Source organism: Phoca vitulina, unplaced genomic scaffold, assembly GCF_004348235.1.
Source record: "Phoca vitulina isolate PV1807 unplaced genomic scaffold, GSC_HSeal_1.0 scaffold11, whole genome shotgun sequence".
In the NCBI taxonomy this organism is placed as follows: domain Eukaryota; kingdom Metazoa; phylum Chordata; class Mammalia; order Carnivora; family Phocidae; genus Phoca; species Phoca vitulina.
The window spans coordinates 43,815,543-43,833,087 of NW_022589714.1; the positions used below are offsets into that span (position 1 = coordinate 43,815,543).

The 17,545-nt window shown below is 38.7% G+C and overlaps 2 protein-coding genes across 2 annotated transcripts in view; one reads left to right on the forward strand and one right to left on the reverse strand.

Annotated features, from left to right (window-relative positions):
• Window positions 1-17,545, reverse strand: part of DNAH8 (dynein axonemal heavy chain 8) — a 369,397-nt gene that overhangs the window by 129,940 nt on the left and 221,912 nt on the right. The window contains exons 56-58 of the mRNA XM_032410111.1: window positions 15,479-15,601; window positions 13,289-13,419; window positions 8,569-8,722 (exon numbers count right to left, since the gene is read on the reverse strand). Coding sequence (XP_032266002.1) covers window positions 8,569-8,722; window positions 13,289-13,419; window positions 15,479-15,601 — 408 coding nt within the window. The remainder of the gene's footprint in view (window positions 1-8,568; window positions 8,723-13,288; window positions 13,420-15,478; window positions 15,602-17,545) is intronic.
• Window positions 16,049-17,035, forward strand: LOC116635736 (heterogeneous nuclear ribonucleoprotein A1-like). The gene has a single exon (XM_032410085.1). It carries the CDS (start codon window positions 16,049-16,051, stop codon window positions 17,033-17,035), a length of 987 nt encoding a protein of 328 aa, XP_032265976.1.

Here is a 17,545-nt window from a genome sequence, read left to right on the forward strand (position 1 = left end):
ACAGTCAAAATCCCTCATTTGCCAGAGATTACCAAGAATACAACTTTTTATTGAGCAGTTTAATCAGGAGGAAATTTTGTTTCCCTCTGCTCCGATAGCTATCACCAAAAAAGTATCTCTCTAGCATTCCAATAATCTCTTTAGAATGTCCAGTGATGCCCTGTGTTCTCTGATTCATAGACAGTCTCAATTCTGGGTCTGAGGTCATTTTTTACTATGTTTGTGTATTTTTTTTTCAGGTATAATTGATATACAATATTATATTAGTTTCCAGTGATTTAACATTTGTATATACTGGGCAATGATTACCATATTAAGTCTAGTTACCATCTGTCACCCTATAAAGTTACACAATATTATTGACTACAGTCCCCATGTTATATATTACATCTCCATGACTTCTTTATTTTATAACTGGAAGTTTGTACTTCTTGATCCCCTTTGCTCATCTCACCCACTCCTACTCCAGCAAGTCCCCCTCCATCTGTCAACCACCAATCTGTTCTCTGTATCTAGGAGTCTGGATTTTGTTTTGTTTTTTAGATATCTCATATAAACAAAAGCGTGAAGTATTTGCCTTTCTCTAACTTATTTCACTTAGCTTACTACTCTCAAGGTCTACCCATGTGTTCATGAATGGCAAGATTATATTTTTTGGGGGGGCTAAGTAGTATTCCATTGTGTGTGTGTGTGTACATACATGCCATATCTTCTTTATCCATTTATCCACTGATAGATGTCTGGGTTGTTTCCATACCTTGGCTATTGTAAATATTGCTACAATGAGCAAAGGGTGCATATATCCATTTGAATTAGTGTTTTAATTTTCTTCAGATAGATACCCAGTAGTGGAATTGCTGGATCACATGGTAGTTCTATTTTTAATTTTTTGAGGATCCTCCATACTGTTTTTCAAGTTACCGCATCAGTTTGCATTCCCACCAACATTGCATGAGGGTTCTGTTTTCTCCACATCCTTACCGAAACTTGTTATTTCTTATCTTTTTGATAACAGCCATTCTGACAGGTGTGAGGTGCTATCTTGTAGTGGTTTTGATTTGCATTTCTCTGACAATTAATGATGTTGAGCATCTTTTAATGTGCCTGTTCTGTATATCTTCTTTGGAAAAATGTATATTCAGATCCTCTGCCTGGAGGATTATTTCAGGGTTTTTTTTGGTATTGAGTTGTAGGAGTTCTTTATATATTTTGAATATTAACCCCTTATCAGATATTCAGTTTGCAAATACCTTCTGCCATTCAGTAGGTTGCCTTTTAATTTTGTTGATGGTTTCCTTCACTGTGCAGAAGCATTTTATTTTGATATAGTCCCATTTGTTTCTTTTTCCATTAGTTTCCCTTGCTTTTGGAGTCAAATCCATAAAAACATTGCTAAGACCAATGTCAGGGAGCTTACCACTTATGTTTTCTTCTAGGAGTTTCATGGTTTCAGGTCTTACCTTCAAGTCTTTAATACATTTTGAGTTAATTTTTGTGCATGGTGTGAAGTAGTGGTACAGTTTCCTCCTTCTGCATGTGGCTGTCTAGTTTTCCCAACACCATTTATTGAAGAGATTGTCCTTTCCCCATTGTATATTCATGGCTCCTTTGTCATAAATTAATTGACCGTATACGTGTGGGCTTGTTTCTGAGCTCTCTATTCTGTTTTGTTGATCTATGTGTCTATTTTTATGCCAATATCACATTGTTTTGATTACTGTAGCATTGCATTATAGTTTAAAAATCAGAAATCGTGATATTTCCATCTTTGTTCTTTTTTCTCAAGATTGCTTGACTATTCAGGGTCTTTCATGGTTCCATATAAATTTTAGAATTCTTTGTTCTGTACCTGTGAAAAATGCCATTGGAATTTTGATAGCTATTGCATTGAATTTGTAGATGGCTTTGGGTAGTATGAACATTTTAACAATATTAATTCTTCCAATCCAAGAGCACAAAATATCTTTTCATGTATTTGTATCTTCTTCATTTCTTTCAAAAATGTTTTATAGTTTTCAGTGTACAGGTCTTTCACCTCCTTGATTAAATTTATTCTTAGGTATTTTATTCTTTTTTGGATGCAATTGTAAATGGCATTGTTTTCTTAATATCTCTTTCGAATAGCTCATTATTAGTGTATAAAAATGCAACCAATTTCTGTATATTATTCACGTATTCCTGAAACTTTACTGAATTTGTGTATTAGTTCTAATAGTGTTTTGGTGGAATCTTCAGGATTTTCTATTATATAACAGCATGTCATGTGTAAATACTGACAGTCTTCCTTTCCAATTAGGATGACTTTTATTTCTTTGTCTTCCCTAAGAAAAAACTTCCTGTTAAGTGTGATATTAGCTGTGGGTTTGTCATATATGGTCTTTATTATTTTGAGGTACATTCCCTCTGTCCATTCCACATTGTTGAGAGTTTTTAATCATAAATGGATGTTGAATTTTGTCAAGTGCTTTTTTTATGCATCTGTTGTGATGATCATATGATTTTCATCTTTCATTTTGTTAATGTGATGTATTATGTTGATTATGGATGTTGAACTATCCTCACAACCCTTGAGTAAATCCTACTTGATCATGGTGTATGATCCTTTTACTGTATTGTTGAATTCAGTTTGCTATTTTATTGAGCATTTTTGCATCTGTGTTTATCAGGGATATTGGCCTGTAATTCTCTTTTCTTGTGGTATCTTTGTCTTGTTTTGGTATTAGGGTAAGTCTGTCCTTGTAGAATGAGTTTGGAAGTGTTCCCTCCTCTTCAATTTTTTTGAAGAGTTTGAGAAAAATAGGTACTAACTCTTCTTTCAGTGTTTGGTAGAATTTTCCTGTAAAAGCCTCTGGGCCTGGAATTTTGTTGGCAGGTTTTTGATTGCTGATTCAACATCTTATTAGTAATTAGTCTATTCGGATTTCCTATTTCTTCATGATTTGGTCTGGGAAGATTATAAGTTTCTAGAAATGTATCCATTTCTTCTAGGTTACCCAATTTGTTGACATATAATTGTTTGTAGCAGTCTCTTACGATCCCTTGTATTTCTTTGATATCAGTTGTAACTTCACCTCTTTCATTTCTGATTTTATTTGAGTCCTCCTTCTTTATTTCCTGTTTAGTCTAGCTAAGGGTTTGTCCATTTTGTCTACCATTTCAAAGAACCAGTTCTTAGTTTCGTTGATTTTTTTTTCTATTGTCTTTTTAATCTCTATTTCCACTCTGATCTTTATTATTCCCTTATTTCTACTAACTTTGGGCTTTTTGTTTCATTTTCTAGTTCCTGCAGGTGTAAAGTTAAATTCTCTATTTGAGATTTCTCTTGTTTCTTGAGGTAGGTCTATATTGCTATGAACTTCCTTCTAAAAACCACATTTGCTGCACTGCATGTTTTGGTATGTCACATATGTTTTCATTTATTCTAGGTATTTTTTTATTTCTCCTTTGATTTCTTCTATGATCCAGTAATTATTCAGTAACATGTTGTTTAATCTCCACTTATTTGTAGTCTTTGCAGTTTTCTTCTTATAATTGATTCTTAGTGTCATACAATTGTGGTCTAAAAAGATGCTTAATATGACTTCAATCTTCTGGAATTCATTAAGACTTGTTTTGTGGTCAGGGCGCCTGGGTGGCTCAGTCGTTAAGCATCTGCCTTCGGCTCAGGTCATGATCCCAGGATCCTGGGATCAAGCCCCACATCGGGCTCCCCGCTTTGCGGGGGGGCTGCTTCTCCCTCTCCCACTCCCCCTGCTTGTGTTCCGTCTCTCGCTGTGTCTCTCTCTGTCAAAAAAAAAAAAAAAAGACTTGTTTTGTGGCCTAACATATGATCTACCCTTGAGAATGTTCCATGTGTACTTGAGAAGAGTGTGTGTTCTGCTGTTTGGGGATGGAATGTCCTATATGTATATCTATTAAATCCACATAGTCTAGCATATCGTTTAAGGCTGATATTTCCTTAATGATTTTCTATCTTGATGATCTATCCATTGATGTAAGTGGGTGTTAAAGTCCCCTACTATTATTTCATTGCTGTTAATTTCTCCTTCTAGATCTGTTAATACTTGTTTTATATATTTTGGTGCTCCTATGTTTGGTTCGTATACATTTGTAGATGTTATATCTCCTTTCTGGATTGACTCTTTATCATTATATAGTGCCTTCTTTGTCTTTTGTTACTGTCTTTGTTTTAAAGTGTATTCTGTCTGATCTGAATACAGCTATACCAGCTTTCTTTTCATTTCCATTGGCATGGGATCTCTTTTTCCGTCCCTTCACTGTCAGTCTGTGTCCTTACTTCTGAAGTGGGTCTCCGTAGGCAGCACATAGATAGGTTTTTTTTTTTTTTTTTAAATCCATTCGGCCACCTTTATCTTTGATTAGATAATTTAGTCCACTTAAATTTAAAGTAGTTTTTGATGGGTATGTACTTAGTGCCATTTTGTTAATTGTTTTTTGGCTGCTTTCATAGTTCCCTTCTGTTCCTTTCTTCTTCTCTTTCTCTCATCCCTTCTGGTTTGATTACTTTCTTCAGTGTTATGTTTTGATTCCTTGCTCATTTTCTTTTGAGTGTTTACTATAAGTTTTTGCTTTGTTGTTACTGCAGCTTCACTTTATCATTTTATATATTTAACTATTTTAATTTGATAGAAACTTAAATTTCAATACACCCCAAAATTCTACAGTTTTATTACTTTCCCCCACATTTTATGTTTTTGATGTCACATTTTACATCTTTTTATATCCCTTAACTGATTATTATCATTTTAGTTAATTTTATCACCTTTACCTTTACTACCTTCATAGTAGTTTTAGTAGTTTGATAAGTGATTAATCCATTCCCTTTACTATATATTTTTATTCTTCTGTGCTTTCTTGCTATTAATTAGTGCCATTTCTTTTCAGCATAAAGAAGTTCTTTTAACATTTCTTGTAAAGCTGGTTTAGTAGAGATGAACTCCTTTAGCTTTTACTAACCTGAAAAACTATTTATCTCTCTTTCAGTTCTGAATAGTAACTTTGCTGGATAGAGTATTCTTGGTTGGAAGTATTTTTTCCTTTTAGCACTTTGAATATATTGTGCCACTCACTTCTGGCCCGCAAGATTTCTGCTGGGAAATCAGCTGATAACTTTATGGAATTTTCCCTTCTCTGTAACAATTTTTTTCTCTTATTGCTCTTAAGATTCTCTCTTTATCTTTAACCTTTGATATTTTAATTACAATGTGTCCTGACATGAATATCTTGGGTTCATTTTATTTGGAACTCGGGGCTTCCTGGCTCTGGATGTCTGTTTCCTTCCCCAGGTTAGGCAAATTTTCAGCCATTATTTCTTCAAATAAGTTTTGTCTCCCTTTTTCTCTCTCTTCTCCTTTGGGGCCCCCACAATGCAAATTTTATTCCACTTGAGGTTGTCCCATATATCCCTTAAGTTATCTTCATTAAATTTTTTTTTCTTTTTGCTGCTCTGTCTGATTTTCATTAGTTTGTCTTCCAGCTTGCTGATCTGTTTCACTTCTTCCAGTCTGCTGTTGAACCCTTCCTGTGTATTTTTTCAGTTCAGTTATTGTAATTCTTCAGCTCTGTAACCTCTATTTGGTACTTTCTTATGTTGTCAGTATCTTTATTAAAGTTTTCACTGTGTTCATCCATTCCCCTCATGAGTTCAGTAAGCATCTTTAGGACCATTACTTTGAATCCCTTATCAGGTAGATCACTTATCTCCATATCATCAAGGTCTTTTTCTGAGGTTTTTGTCTTTCATTTGGAACATATTTCTCTGTTTCTTCATTTTGCTTGACTCTCTATGTTTGTTTCTGTGAGGCAAAACAGCTACCTCTCCTAGTCTTGAAGAAGTGGTCTTATGTAGGTGATGGACCTTATTCAACTTTGCCCTAGCTCTTGGTTGTGTCACAAAACTTTTTGATTATCCAAACCACCTGATTTATTATTGATATGCCCCTGTTGCTGAGGGTGCACCAAGACCAGTCAGTGTTCCAAGGGGGAGGAATCTCATTTAGTACCTAGTTTTAGGTTGATTGGAATCTAGAACCTCAGGCAACAGTTTTTATGCAAATACATACAGTCCTGTAGAGCCCCAGTCACAATCCCTGCTGTCCTCCAGACTAGGAAGTCTCTCCAGATCGCAAAAGTTGGGGCTCCAGACAAATATATAAACTCCTTTCCAGGAGGTCTTGTTGAGCTATAACAAGGCCAAGGGGTTGTGGAAGGATGGTGTCTTCCTGCTTACATTCCCTTTGAGTGTCTCCTCAACCTCTAGATGTGTGGGAAACCTAAAGCCTGTCCCTCTGGCAGAAGCTCCAACCTAAGTAAATAGGCCTTTTTCACAGGAAGACTGGGGTTGTGTTTCAGTCTGCTGTCTGTGCAGTGTCCTGGGTGTGGTGGCCTGCCAAGAAATGTCTTTCCAACTGTTACATTCCTGTGGAGCTCAGGAATGCCAGTCCCCTTGGCCACCAGCATGAGCCAATCAAGGGGCATCCCCATGTAGATTGCCTGTGCCTGCTGGCTTTAACTAGGCAGTTGGAGAGTATATAAGAGGGGCATACTTGCCAACTTCAGAAAAGCAGCCAGAAAATATTTTAACTGCATGCTCCCATGGGCTTCAGGACTGCAGCAAGTGAGTGTCTTATTTGAGTGTATGCACCAGCTGTAGACTGGAGTAGAAGAATGTTTCCACCTTTTGCACTTGCCAGCCCCAGCCAAGGAAAGGGAGTGTCACAACCACCCATGCTTGCTGACCTTACCTAGGGAGCAGGTGAATGCCACATTCATGCTCACCTGCCCCAGCCAGGGAGCAGGGGAGTGCCACAACCATCCATGCTTTCCAACTTCAACAAGGTAGTGGGATAGTACTGACTACTCACTCACCCCTGCCTGTCTTAGTAAGGTGGCAGGAGGGTGCTTTGTCCAAGCTTGCTCACCTGTGCAAGCAGGGTAGGTAGAAAGTGCAAAACTGGCATCCACCAGCAACTCCATCTCTGGGGAGAGTTTCAACTGTCCCCTGACCCTTCCAGTTGATACTTTAAGATTAGCAAATGAATCTTCCTCACATACAATCTAGGCATTTTTCAAAGTGCTGGGGTTTTTTGTTTGTTTGTTTGTTTGTTTGCTTGGCTGGGTCTTGGGATAAGACTATATTGGGAGCCCTTTAGTAGTGAATCTCACTTTCTTATAGCACTTTGGGTCACTAGATGTCAGCCCCGTTGGTTTTCTTTTCTTTTTTTTTTTTTTTTGCCCTATTGGTATTCTAAGCCAGACATTTTGGGGGCTTGTCTCTCTGGTGTATATTCCAGGGGTTGGGGTGCCTGATGTGAGGCACCAACCCCTCACTCCTTATTTGTGAGAGCCCTCCCTATTGCATGTCACTGTGCTGAGGGTGAGGTTTTTGGCAAGACTGTGTCTCTCCTACCTATCTTGATGTGGTCTTTTTATCCTTTGTTGTGGAGAAGCAACTTATCTAGTTTTCGGATCTTTTTCAGAGGGAAATAATCCATATATAGATGTAGATTTGGTGCTGCCATGGGAGGAGGTGAATTCAGGATTTTCCTATGCCACCATCGTGCAGAAGTCCTCTCTCCAAGGTAGTTAAGTAGCTCATGCAGCAGCAAGCATTGATAGACACCACTGAGCAGGGAAGAGTTAACACAGTGAGCCCGATTTTGAGAAGCGTATGCTTGCAGGGCTAGCACTTGGCCATTGTCTGGGAACTTGGTTTTTGAATGTTTCCTCCATTACTAATTGAAAAGGTTGTTCTGTGCCTGGACTGTTTACACAAACATTGTGATATATGGTGAACATCTGCTTTCCTTCTGGGAGTCTGGAGTTTTGGCAGTAGTGTCTAGGCAGGGAGGAACAACCAGACCAGCCCCCAGTAAAACTGCTGAACTCGGAATCTCCAACAGGGTTCCCTGAATGGAAACACAGCATACGAGTGACTGCACTTCACCACTGGAGGGGATGCACATTCTGTATGACCCTTTTGGTGAGAACATAGGAAGCCTGCACATGGATTTCTCCAGATTCCACCTGATGTGTCTTTTTCTATATTGATCTGGCTGTGAATCCTTGTTGTGTTGCTGTCATAAATCTTAGACATGAGTACAACTGGATGTTGAGGCCCATGAGTCCTTCTAATGAAGTACCAATCATGTGAGTGATCATGGGAGTGCTGACAGAGGTGGTGTCAGAAGTGATGACCAAACATCTGCTTAGAGCTGGCAGAACTCTTTCCTCTCTTTTATACTCCTGACTGTTAGATAGATAGTGTGATTCTTCTAAAATAAATTACAGGACCAAATTGAAGACTGATGAAATAAGTAAGCAATCATATTTAAAATGGAACAAAGCATACAAAAAATCTGGAAGTAGACAGCATTCATTTCTCACAGGTAGTTTTAAACAAAAATCTACCACATCTTACATATTAATCATTTCTAAAATGAAAAATGAATGTTAAGTGGCCTCACTTGTGAAGGATTGCTGCTTTTTCTGTCCAAATATAATTTACATTTTTAAAATATGAGCTTTTTCTCTACTTTTGAGACCTACCTCTCCTGAAGATAACAGGTTGTTAAGATATTCTAGAAATGCCTCATCTTTTATTTCATTGTCTGTAAAGATGAAGGTGATACCTTTTCCATCAGCACCAGCAACTTTGTACAGACCTTTTAAGTCATCTGTTAGATTATTCACATTATAAGACCTAAAAAGGGTGGTAGGAAATTTAAAATTTAAAAATATATGTAGTCATAATTTGTCTCAGAAGACAATATAACCCATGGTAATTAGAGCATACTCTGCACCTGCCCCAAGAGATATTAAGTAAGAGTGCCTGCTAAAAAACACAGAGGTTAGAGTGAAATAGTTATGTTACTGTTCAAAGCAAGTATGTTTTATTTAATGTGAGAAGTGAGAAATGGGAATTCACCAGAAGTGACTCATGAAGAGTAATTAGAAATTCAGAAATGAACTTTTATTCTCAGCAAGCTGACAGTCTTTCACAACAGATTTTGCCCAAGTGAATATATGTATAATATTTAAAACTAATCTGAAACTTGGATGAGTTTGGATTGGTAAGAAAGTCAAGATAAATTATAAATAAAATTAGCAATAAATTATATATAGTGGTAATTTGTGTATCTCATTAAGTGGCTAAATACAGAGACAGCCTACAGAAGAACATGCATTATGCAATGTGATATAAATAATTGAAATGTTATAATTATGTAGCTACAGCTTATGACAAGAAGATCTTGGTCTTTGCTTTTCTGTTTACTGTGTTTCCTACTAAATATATATGCTCCTGGAGATGATGTGATGTGCAGAAATAAAGCAGACATTTTCTGAAGTGTTGTGTATAAATCCTCATGAGTAAATTGACAAAACAGACATCCTCACTTGAAAGAGGTTGTATGGTACAAGTCATAGGGAGTTGTGTGTAAGCCACAGGCATTAGAACCAGAAGGACCTGTGTTCAAATCCCCATTCTGCAGCTTTGGAAATGTTCCTTTACATTCCTCAGCTTCTGTTTCCTCCTCTGCAAAATGAAGATATTATCTGTTTGTAAAAGCTGCAGTGGGCATTAGAGATGACTCAGTTTAAGGGCACTCAAATGAATAAATAGCTGATTTTAATCTAGGAGGACCAGTTATCCCCTTCTGAGTGGCACTACAGTAAAATGTCTTGTAGACTTGGACAAAAGGAACTCCACTGAAGGGAAAATATACATGCCTTTCAAAATAATTGCCAAAGGGGTCATTCGTTAGAAGGAGAAACTGGTAAGATTTGCTGAGATGTAGTTTGGTTTCCGGAAACCACTCTGGATTTCCTCCTCTTTGCCTTGCCTCTACTTCTCACTCTCTTGCAAGCAAGTCCCCTTCCTCTATGTTGGGAGACCCCAGCATTCTTCCCTTAGCCATCTTTTCTTCTCGCTATGTGCCCTACTCATGCTCCTTGTTACCTTAAAATTGTTCTCTCCACTGAGACTTCTGTGCTGACATCTCCAGGAGCCAGCCACTCCTGAACTCCACACCGATGAGTCTAATGAACTACGGAAACCATGTGTTCTGCAAACATCTCACTCTCTGCATGTACTGGACTGAATTCTCATTTTACCTCCCACCCCTTAAAACTGGTCATTTGTTTATTTGTTCAACACGTATTTTTATGTGTTGGTTAAAAGAACCCACTTGATAGTAATGGTAGATAAGACAAAGGTTACGATGGTCCATCCTCAGGTTGCTTACAGCCTAGTGAAGGAGACAGAGGAGTGAACAAGGATTTTTACAGTGCAGCGTGATAAATACCACTAGAGAAACTAGGTGTGTCATTCTAGACTTTCTTCTTTCCTCTTCTTCACCCGATATCCGATCAGTTGCTAAGTCCTATCAATATACTAGAGACTATAAAGTCCTACTTTAAATTGTCCCCTCTGACTCCTCTCTCCTTCCCTTCACCTTCCCTGCTGTTTTAAAATGTTTCCAGGAAGCTTTTTAGTCAGGTATGGTAGGACACCCAGACATGGAAAGGACTGTCATGAAGGAAGAAGCCTATACTCACAGATCCCGAGAAACAGGAGGGGATATGCCACACCACATAGGGCTGCATGGGGAAGCTTCAGGGTCAGTCAGGATGTGGAAGGAGTGATAGCAACCCAGGGCAACAGCCTTTACTGTGGTTTCCATGAGAAAGGCAAAGGTAGGCAGGCTAAGCAGATTTAGGATTGGCTTGTTTGAATAATTTCAACGGGCCCCAGGTCATAGATGCTGTCCCTAGTTACTGGTCCTTGGCTCTTGGGTGATTAGAGCAGAGCAATATTGCTTCCTGGTGGAGAAAGCCAGATAGACGTGGTGGTTCAGAGTATGAGCTCTGGAGTGGTTGGTTTACCTATGAAAGGCACACTACTGGAGCAAGCCATTAGCTGTCTCTAAGAACTGGCTTGCCCTGGGAGGGGCAGTCAGCAGGACCCCAGTGCCAGAGCATCAAGAATACAGAAAACAAGAAAATACTGTTAACACTCTGGTAAACTGGAGGACTGTATGTCCCATCTAAGGAGGCATTTTGCTTAGGTCCAGGCACCTGGGACGTAGGCACAGTGTTGCCAGATCTTCCAACTGTGTCAAGAGAAGTCAGAAACCCTTTTTTTGTGTGTGTGTGTGAAACCTCCCAATTTTTAAAGGTTGACAACTGATTAATTTAATTAACCTCTAGATATTTGATGCTTCATATTTTTTTAACTGCTCTTGTAATTTGTACCCTGTTAAATTTTTTATCTATGTAGTGTGTATAAATTGTTAATTTAAAAAGTGACCTAAAATTTATGAGGAACTACAAAAGGCCAAATATTCAAGACAGTCCTGAAGAAGAACAACAAAGTTGTTCAAGATATATTAAAACTACAGTGGGCGCCTGGGTGGCTCAGATGGTTAAGCGTCTGCCTTCGGCTCAGGTCGTGATCCCAGGGTCCCGGGATCGAGTCCTGCATCGGGCTCCCTGCTAGGTGGGGAGCCTGCTTCTCCCTCTGCCTCTGCCTCTCCCTCTCTCTCTCTGACTCTCATGAATAAATAAACATTTAAAAAAAAAAACAACTACAGTAATTAAGACAGTTGGTAATAGTACAAAGATAATTAAATCAGTGGAACAGACTATAGTCACAGACATCAGTTGATTGATGGGGAAGAAATGACACTATAATGTGTCAGGAAAAACATGACCTTTTCAATAATGGAGTTGGAGTGACTGGATATCTATATTGAAAAATACAATCTCAACTCCTACCTCAGATTTTAGAAGAAAATAAATTCTAGATGGGTTATAATTCTATATGTAAAAAAAGTACATTTTATTTGCAAATGCAAATGAAATCACAGGAGAATATCTTCATAGGTAAACAAAGGTAAACAAATATTTTTTAACAGAATACAAAGAGCACTAAAATTAAAAAAAAATTGATAACTTAAGTTGGCTAATTGAACATAATAAAAAAATGTAGCCTAGACATAAAAATAATAATAAAATAAAAGATCCACCAAGGGGCACATGGGTGGCTCAGTTGGTTAAGCATCTGCCTTTGACTCAGGTCATTATCTCAGGGTCCCAGGATCAAGTTCTGAGTGGGGGTTCCCTACTCAGTGGGGAGTCTGCTTCTCCCTCTCCCTCTGCCCCTCCCCACTACTCATGTGTGCATGATCACGCATTCCCTCTCTCTCTCTCAAATAAATAAATAAAATCTTAAAAAAAAAAAAAAAGTAAAATCCACCGGGAGTGAAAAGGCAAGCCAACAACTTGGAGAAGATATATGTAGTACACACTCTGACAACAAAATTATATCCAAAACATATATATAAAGAACTCCTAAAAATCAATAAGAGAAATAATCACACCCTAATTGAAAAAAAAAAAAAAGAAGCAACAAAGGAATAACACAGATATTTCACAAAAGAGACTGTCCAAATGGCCAATAAGAGGTGAAAATGTGCTCAATATTCGCCATGGAAAATGCAAACGGAAGCCACAGAGCCATACCACTACCCATCCACCAGAATTGCTAAAGTGAGAAAGACTCACGGTGCCAAAGGTGCACCAGGATGAGGAGCAACTGAGACCCTCATGAACCGTTGGTGGAAGTGTAAGTAGAACCACTGTGGAAAACAATTCTCCAGATGGACTAAACCTGAATATATGTACACTCCATACCCAGCAGTTCTATCTCCGGAAGTACACTCCGTCATGTGCAAGAATATTCATTACAGCTCTACTTGCCAAAAAATCCCCACAAATATTTATCAATAGCACAACGGGTAACAAATTGTGGTAATATGTGAGAAAGTGGAGGGCTATACAGCAATAAGAATGAACTATGGGTACAGGCAGCATCATGGATGAAACTCCCGAACATAATACAAGCAACAGAACCTGGACACAAAAGAGTAGATCCCATAGCATTTGATGGATAGAAAGTTCAAGAATAGGTAAAACTAAGTGGGTTTAGAAGTCAGAATATGGTGAACCTTGGGAGGGTAATGACTGGGACAGGACTTGAGGGGTGCTTCCGGGGTGCTGATATTTTATTTCTTCATCTGTAGGCTAAAGACTGAGGTGTACTTACTTTGTAACACCCATGATTTGTGTACATCTCCTTAAATAATTTACACTTAAATAAAAAGTTAGCTTAAAAAATATACCAAATTGTTGTATTTTTTAAGTGAACATTTTACTTCAGAGAAATTAATAATGGAAAAATATATTGCTGTGTTTTATTTCACCTTACCTGGTTAATGTAATCTGGAATATTTGATATCCAGCTATAAAAGAGGCCAATCTCGAAAGACTTTGTTTTCCTGAACCACCGACACCCACCAGCAGTGCATTTCCACATGATGTTCGAATTATTCGTGAAATCTGTTTGGAAATAAAATGGTATGTATTTAAAAAGAGAATTCAACTCTTCACATTTTCTTGCACTACATGAGTCCAATTTTGAACATATGCTTGTAGACCACGTTAGACTTTTTCTTTTAATGGGATATGTCAGAGTTTTTTTAAATTAATGTCTCCTATTGATTTAGTCAACTCAAATTCTTTTCCTTGCCCATCATCAAAGAGAGAACAAATGGGCTTTCCTATCTCCTATTTCAAAGCCATTCTGTGTGTGTGTGTGTGTGTGTGTGTGTGGAATTTTATTATTTTTGGACTCAATGCATGATGGAGATGCTCTTCCCAATCTGCAGAAAGTTTAGGATTGTCTGCTTATTATTCAGTCTAACACACTGAACTAGATAGACACCTAGCTCTACAATGAATACTACCTGTATTGTATCTCTGCCAATGAAAAAAAAATTTTAAGTACCAAAATTCTACTTACAAGGGAGGCAAGAAGGCATTTGTAGAAAAAGACTTAGACTTTAGCCTTGTGTTGCTTTTCTATGGCTGATTTCCTCAATAAGGCTGGAATTGTGGTTCACCTCATATGCAGGCCAATTGAAGACATTGCTAAAAAACTGCCTTTTACATTAATATCACTGATTAAGATGAAAGTCTAGATGGATCACTAAATTCATTATCACCACGAAAAAGTTTTTTTTTTTAAATGGAAATTTTACAGGTGGCAGATAGTAAAAACACTTTGCATTAATTCTATCATTATATTTTTTAATATGTTAATCACTTGGGTCCCAGGCCCCCAAGAGCCACAGTGAGTACTCAATAATTACTTGTTGAGTAGATGAATGTGAAACAGCCCTAGGACATCTGGAAAGTCACCAACTTTGGGGAAGGCCAACGTATAATAAACACAGAGCAAGCTGCCTCTTTATCAAACCTCCTGACACTATGTTCAGACTTCCCGTAGAAACTCCTTTTCAATCTATACATGACACAAACAAATGGCTCTTTTCTGTAGCCTTTCAGACTTGGATCAAACCATGCTCCTCTGGGTGTTGTCTCTAACTGGTTTCTGTTTTTATACCACTCCTGTGCATCCACCTTACTCCTTCCTCATCAGTTTGCCCATAATCTGTAAGCCAATCATGAAATTGACATTTTTAAAAAGCATCAAGTTTTCCTCCATGGGGAAGGGAACAGGATTCCCATTATATCAAAATAAAATTTGAAGAGGGACTATTTCTTCACAGGGTTCTCTAGCTTACTTTCTAGAAAGGAAAAACTCTGATTCGACGTGTCAACAGCTCTGAATACAAAACCCATCAATTAGCCCTTGAAAAGCATTTGCTGTCCTGTATGTGGATTCAGCTAAGGAGTTTCTTTTTTTTTTTTTAATTTGATTTTATTATGTTATGTTAGTCACCATATATCATTAGATTTTGATGTAGTGTTCCATGATTCATTGTTTGCATATAACACCCAGTGCTCCATGCAATACATGCCCTCCTTAATACCCATCACCGGGCTAACCCATCCCCTCACCCCCCTCCCCTCTAGAACCCTCAGTTTGTTTCTCAGAGTCCATAGTCTCTCATAGTTCGTCTCCCCCTCCGATTTCCCCTTCATTTTTCCCTTCCTACTATCTTCTTTTTCTTTTTTTTTTTTTAACATATAATGTATTATTTGTTTCAGAGGTACAGGTCTGTGATTCATCAGTCTTACACAATTCACAGCACTCACCACAGCACATACCCTCCCCAATGTCTATCACCCAGCCACCCCAACCCTCCCACCCCCCACCACTCCAGCAACCCTCAGTTTGTTTCCTGAGATTAAGAATTCCTCATATCAGTGAGGTCATATGATACTTGTCTTTCACTGATTAACTTATTTCGATTTAGCTAAGGGGTTTCTGATTAAGCCTTTGTTTCCTGAGACCGTGAACTGATCCACCCTATGGACATGCTTCTATACACTATCTGAAACTATAGATTTTTTCTCTCAAAACATCTGTCTATGAAATTTACCCAATTTTTACATGATCTATTTATGTCAGCAAAGAATCAATAGTTAGAACCTTAATAAGATGAGTCATTGCATCTTTAAAAAACACTAGATCAAGAGATGTTCCTCTAGTGATTTCATTGAACTGTCTCTGGTAGAACTGGAGTTTTTCAGACAGAAAGTCAAAGGATGGGACCTGTGGGTGCAGAGAGAGAAAAAAATAATAATTTAAGAGCCAAAATCTATGAAAGCAGCAATTGTAAAGGCTCTCAAAAGTAATTGTAATTTAAAACAAAAAACAAAAAACACCTAATTTAGGGGCACCTGGGTGGCTCAGGCAGTTAAGTGCCAACTCTTGGTTTCAACTCAGGTCGTGATCTCAGGATGGTGAGATCAAGCCCTGCATCAGGTTCCACACTCAAAACGGAGTCCACTTAAGATTCTTCCCCCTCCTTCTCCCTCCTCTTCTGCTCCTCCCCACCTCGCACTCTCTCTCTCTCTCTCTCTCAAATAAATAAATAAATAAACTCTTTTTAAAAAATAAAAATAAAAACCTAATAGAGATACATTCGTTAGATTACTCCTTTCTGCCCGTGGACGCTGCCGAGTAAGCATCGTTAAAGTCTCCCCTCCCACCACCGACATGTCTAAGTCAGAGTCTCCCAAAGAGCCTGAACAGCTGCGGAAGCTCTTCATCGGAGGTTTGAGCTTTGAAACAACCGATGAGAGTCTGAGGAGCCATTTTGAGCAATGGGGAACGCTTAAGGACTGTGTGGTAATGAGAGATCCAAACACCAAGCACTCCAGAGGCTTTGGGTTTGTCACGTATGCCACTGTGGAGGAGGTGGATGCAGCCATGAACACAAGGCCACACAAGGTGGATGGACGAGTTGTGGAACCAAAGAGGGCTGTCTCAAGAGAAGATTCTCAAAGACCTGGTGCCCACTTAACTGTGAAAAAGATTTTTGTTGGTGGCATTAAAGAAGACACTGAAGAACGTCATCTAAGAGATTATTTTGAACAGTATGGGAAAATTGAAGTGATTGAGATCATGACTGACCGAGGCAGTGGCAAAAAGAGAGGTTTTGCTTTTGTAACATTTGATGACCGTGACTCTGTAGACAAGATTGTCATTCAAAAATACCATACTGTGAATGGCCACAACTGTGAAGTAAGGAAAGCCCTATCTGAGCAAGAGATGGCTAGTGCTTCATCCAGCCAAAGAGGTCGAAGTGGTTCTGGAAACTTTGGTGGTGGTCGTGGAGGTGGTTTTGGTGGGAATGACAACTTTGGTCGTGGAGGGAACTTCCGTGGTCGAGGTGGCTTTGGTGGCAGTCGAGGTGGTGGTGGATATGGTGGCAGTGGGGATGGCTGTAACGGATTTGGTAACGATGGAAGCAACTCTGGAGGTGGCGGAAGCTATAATGATTTTGGCAATTACAACAATCAATCCTCAAATTTTGGACCCATGAAAGGAGGAAATTTTGGAGGCAGAAGCTCTGGCCCCTATGGTGGTGGAGGCCAATACTTTGCCAAACCACGAAACCAAGGTGGCTGTGGCAGTTCCCGCAGCGGCAGGAGCTACGGCAGCAGCAGGAGGCTTTCATTACTGCCAGGAAACAAGGCTTAGCAGGAGAGGAGAGCCCGAGAAGTGACAGGGAAGCTACAGGTTACAGCAGATTTGTGAACTCAGCCAAGCACAGTGGTGGCAGGGCCTCGCTGCTACAAAGAAGACATGTTTTAGACAATACTCATGTGTATGGGCAAAAAACTCGAGGACTGTATTTATGGCTAATTGTATAACAGGTTATTTTAGTTTCTGTTCTGTGGAAAGTGTAAAGCATTCCAACAAAGGGTTTTAATGTAGATTTTTTTTTTTTTTGCACCCATGCTGTTGATTGCTAAATGTAATAGTCTGATCATGACGCTGAATAAAGGTGTCTTTAAAAAACAAACAAACAAACAAACAAAGCCTAATGGACTTCCAAACATCTGTCATGGATTACTTGACTTTCAGTTATTTCCATTTTCAGAGAAACTTAACTGCATTAGCTGGTTGCCAGTATGAAATCATTCCCTGACCTTTCCCTTCGAAAACCCCAGCGCCAATTCCCACCCCTGGGAACTAAGATTGGAATAT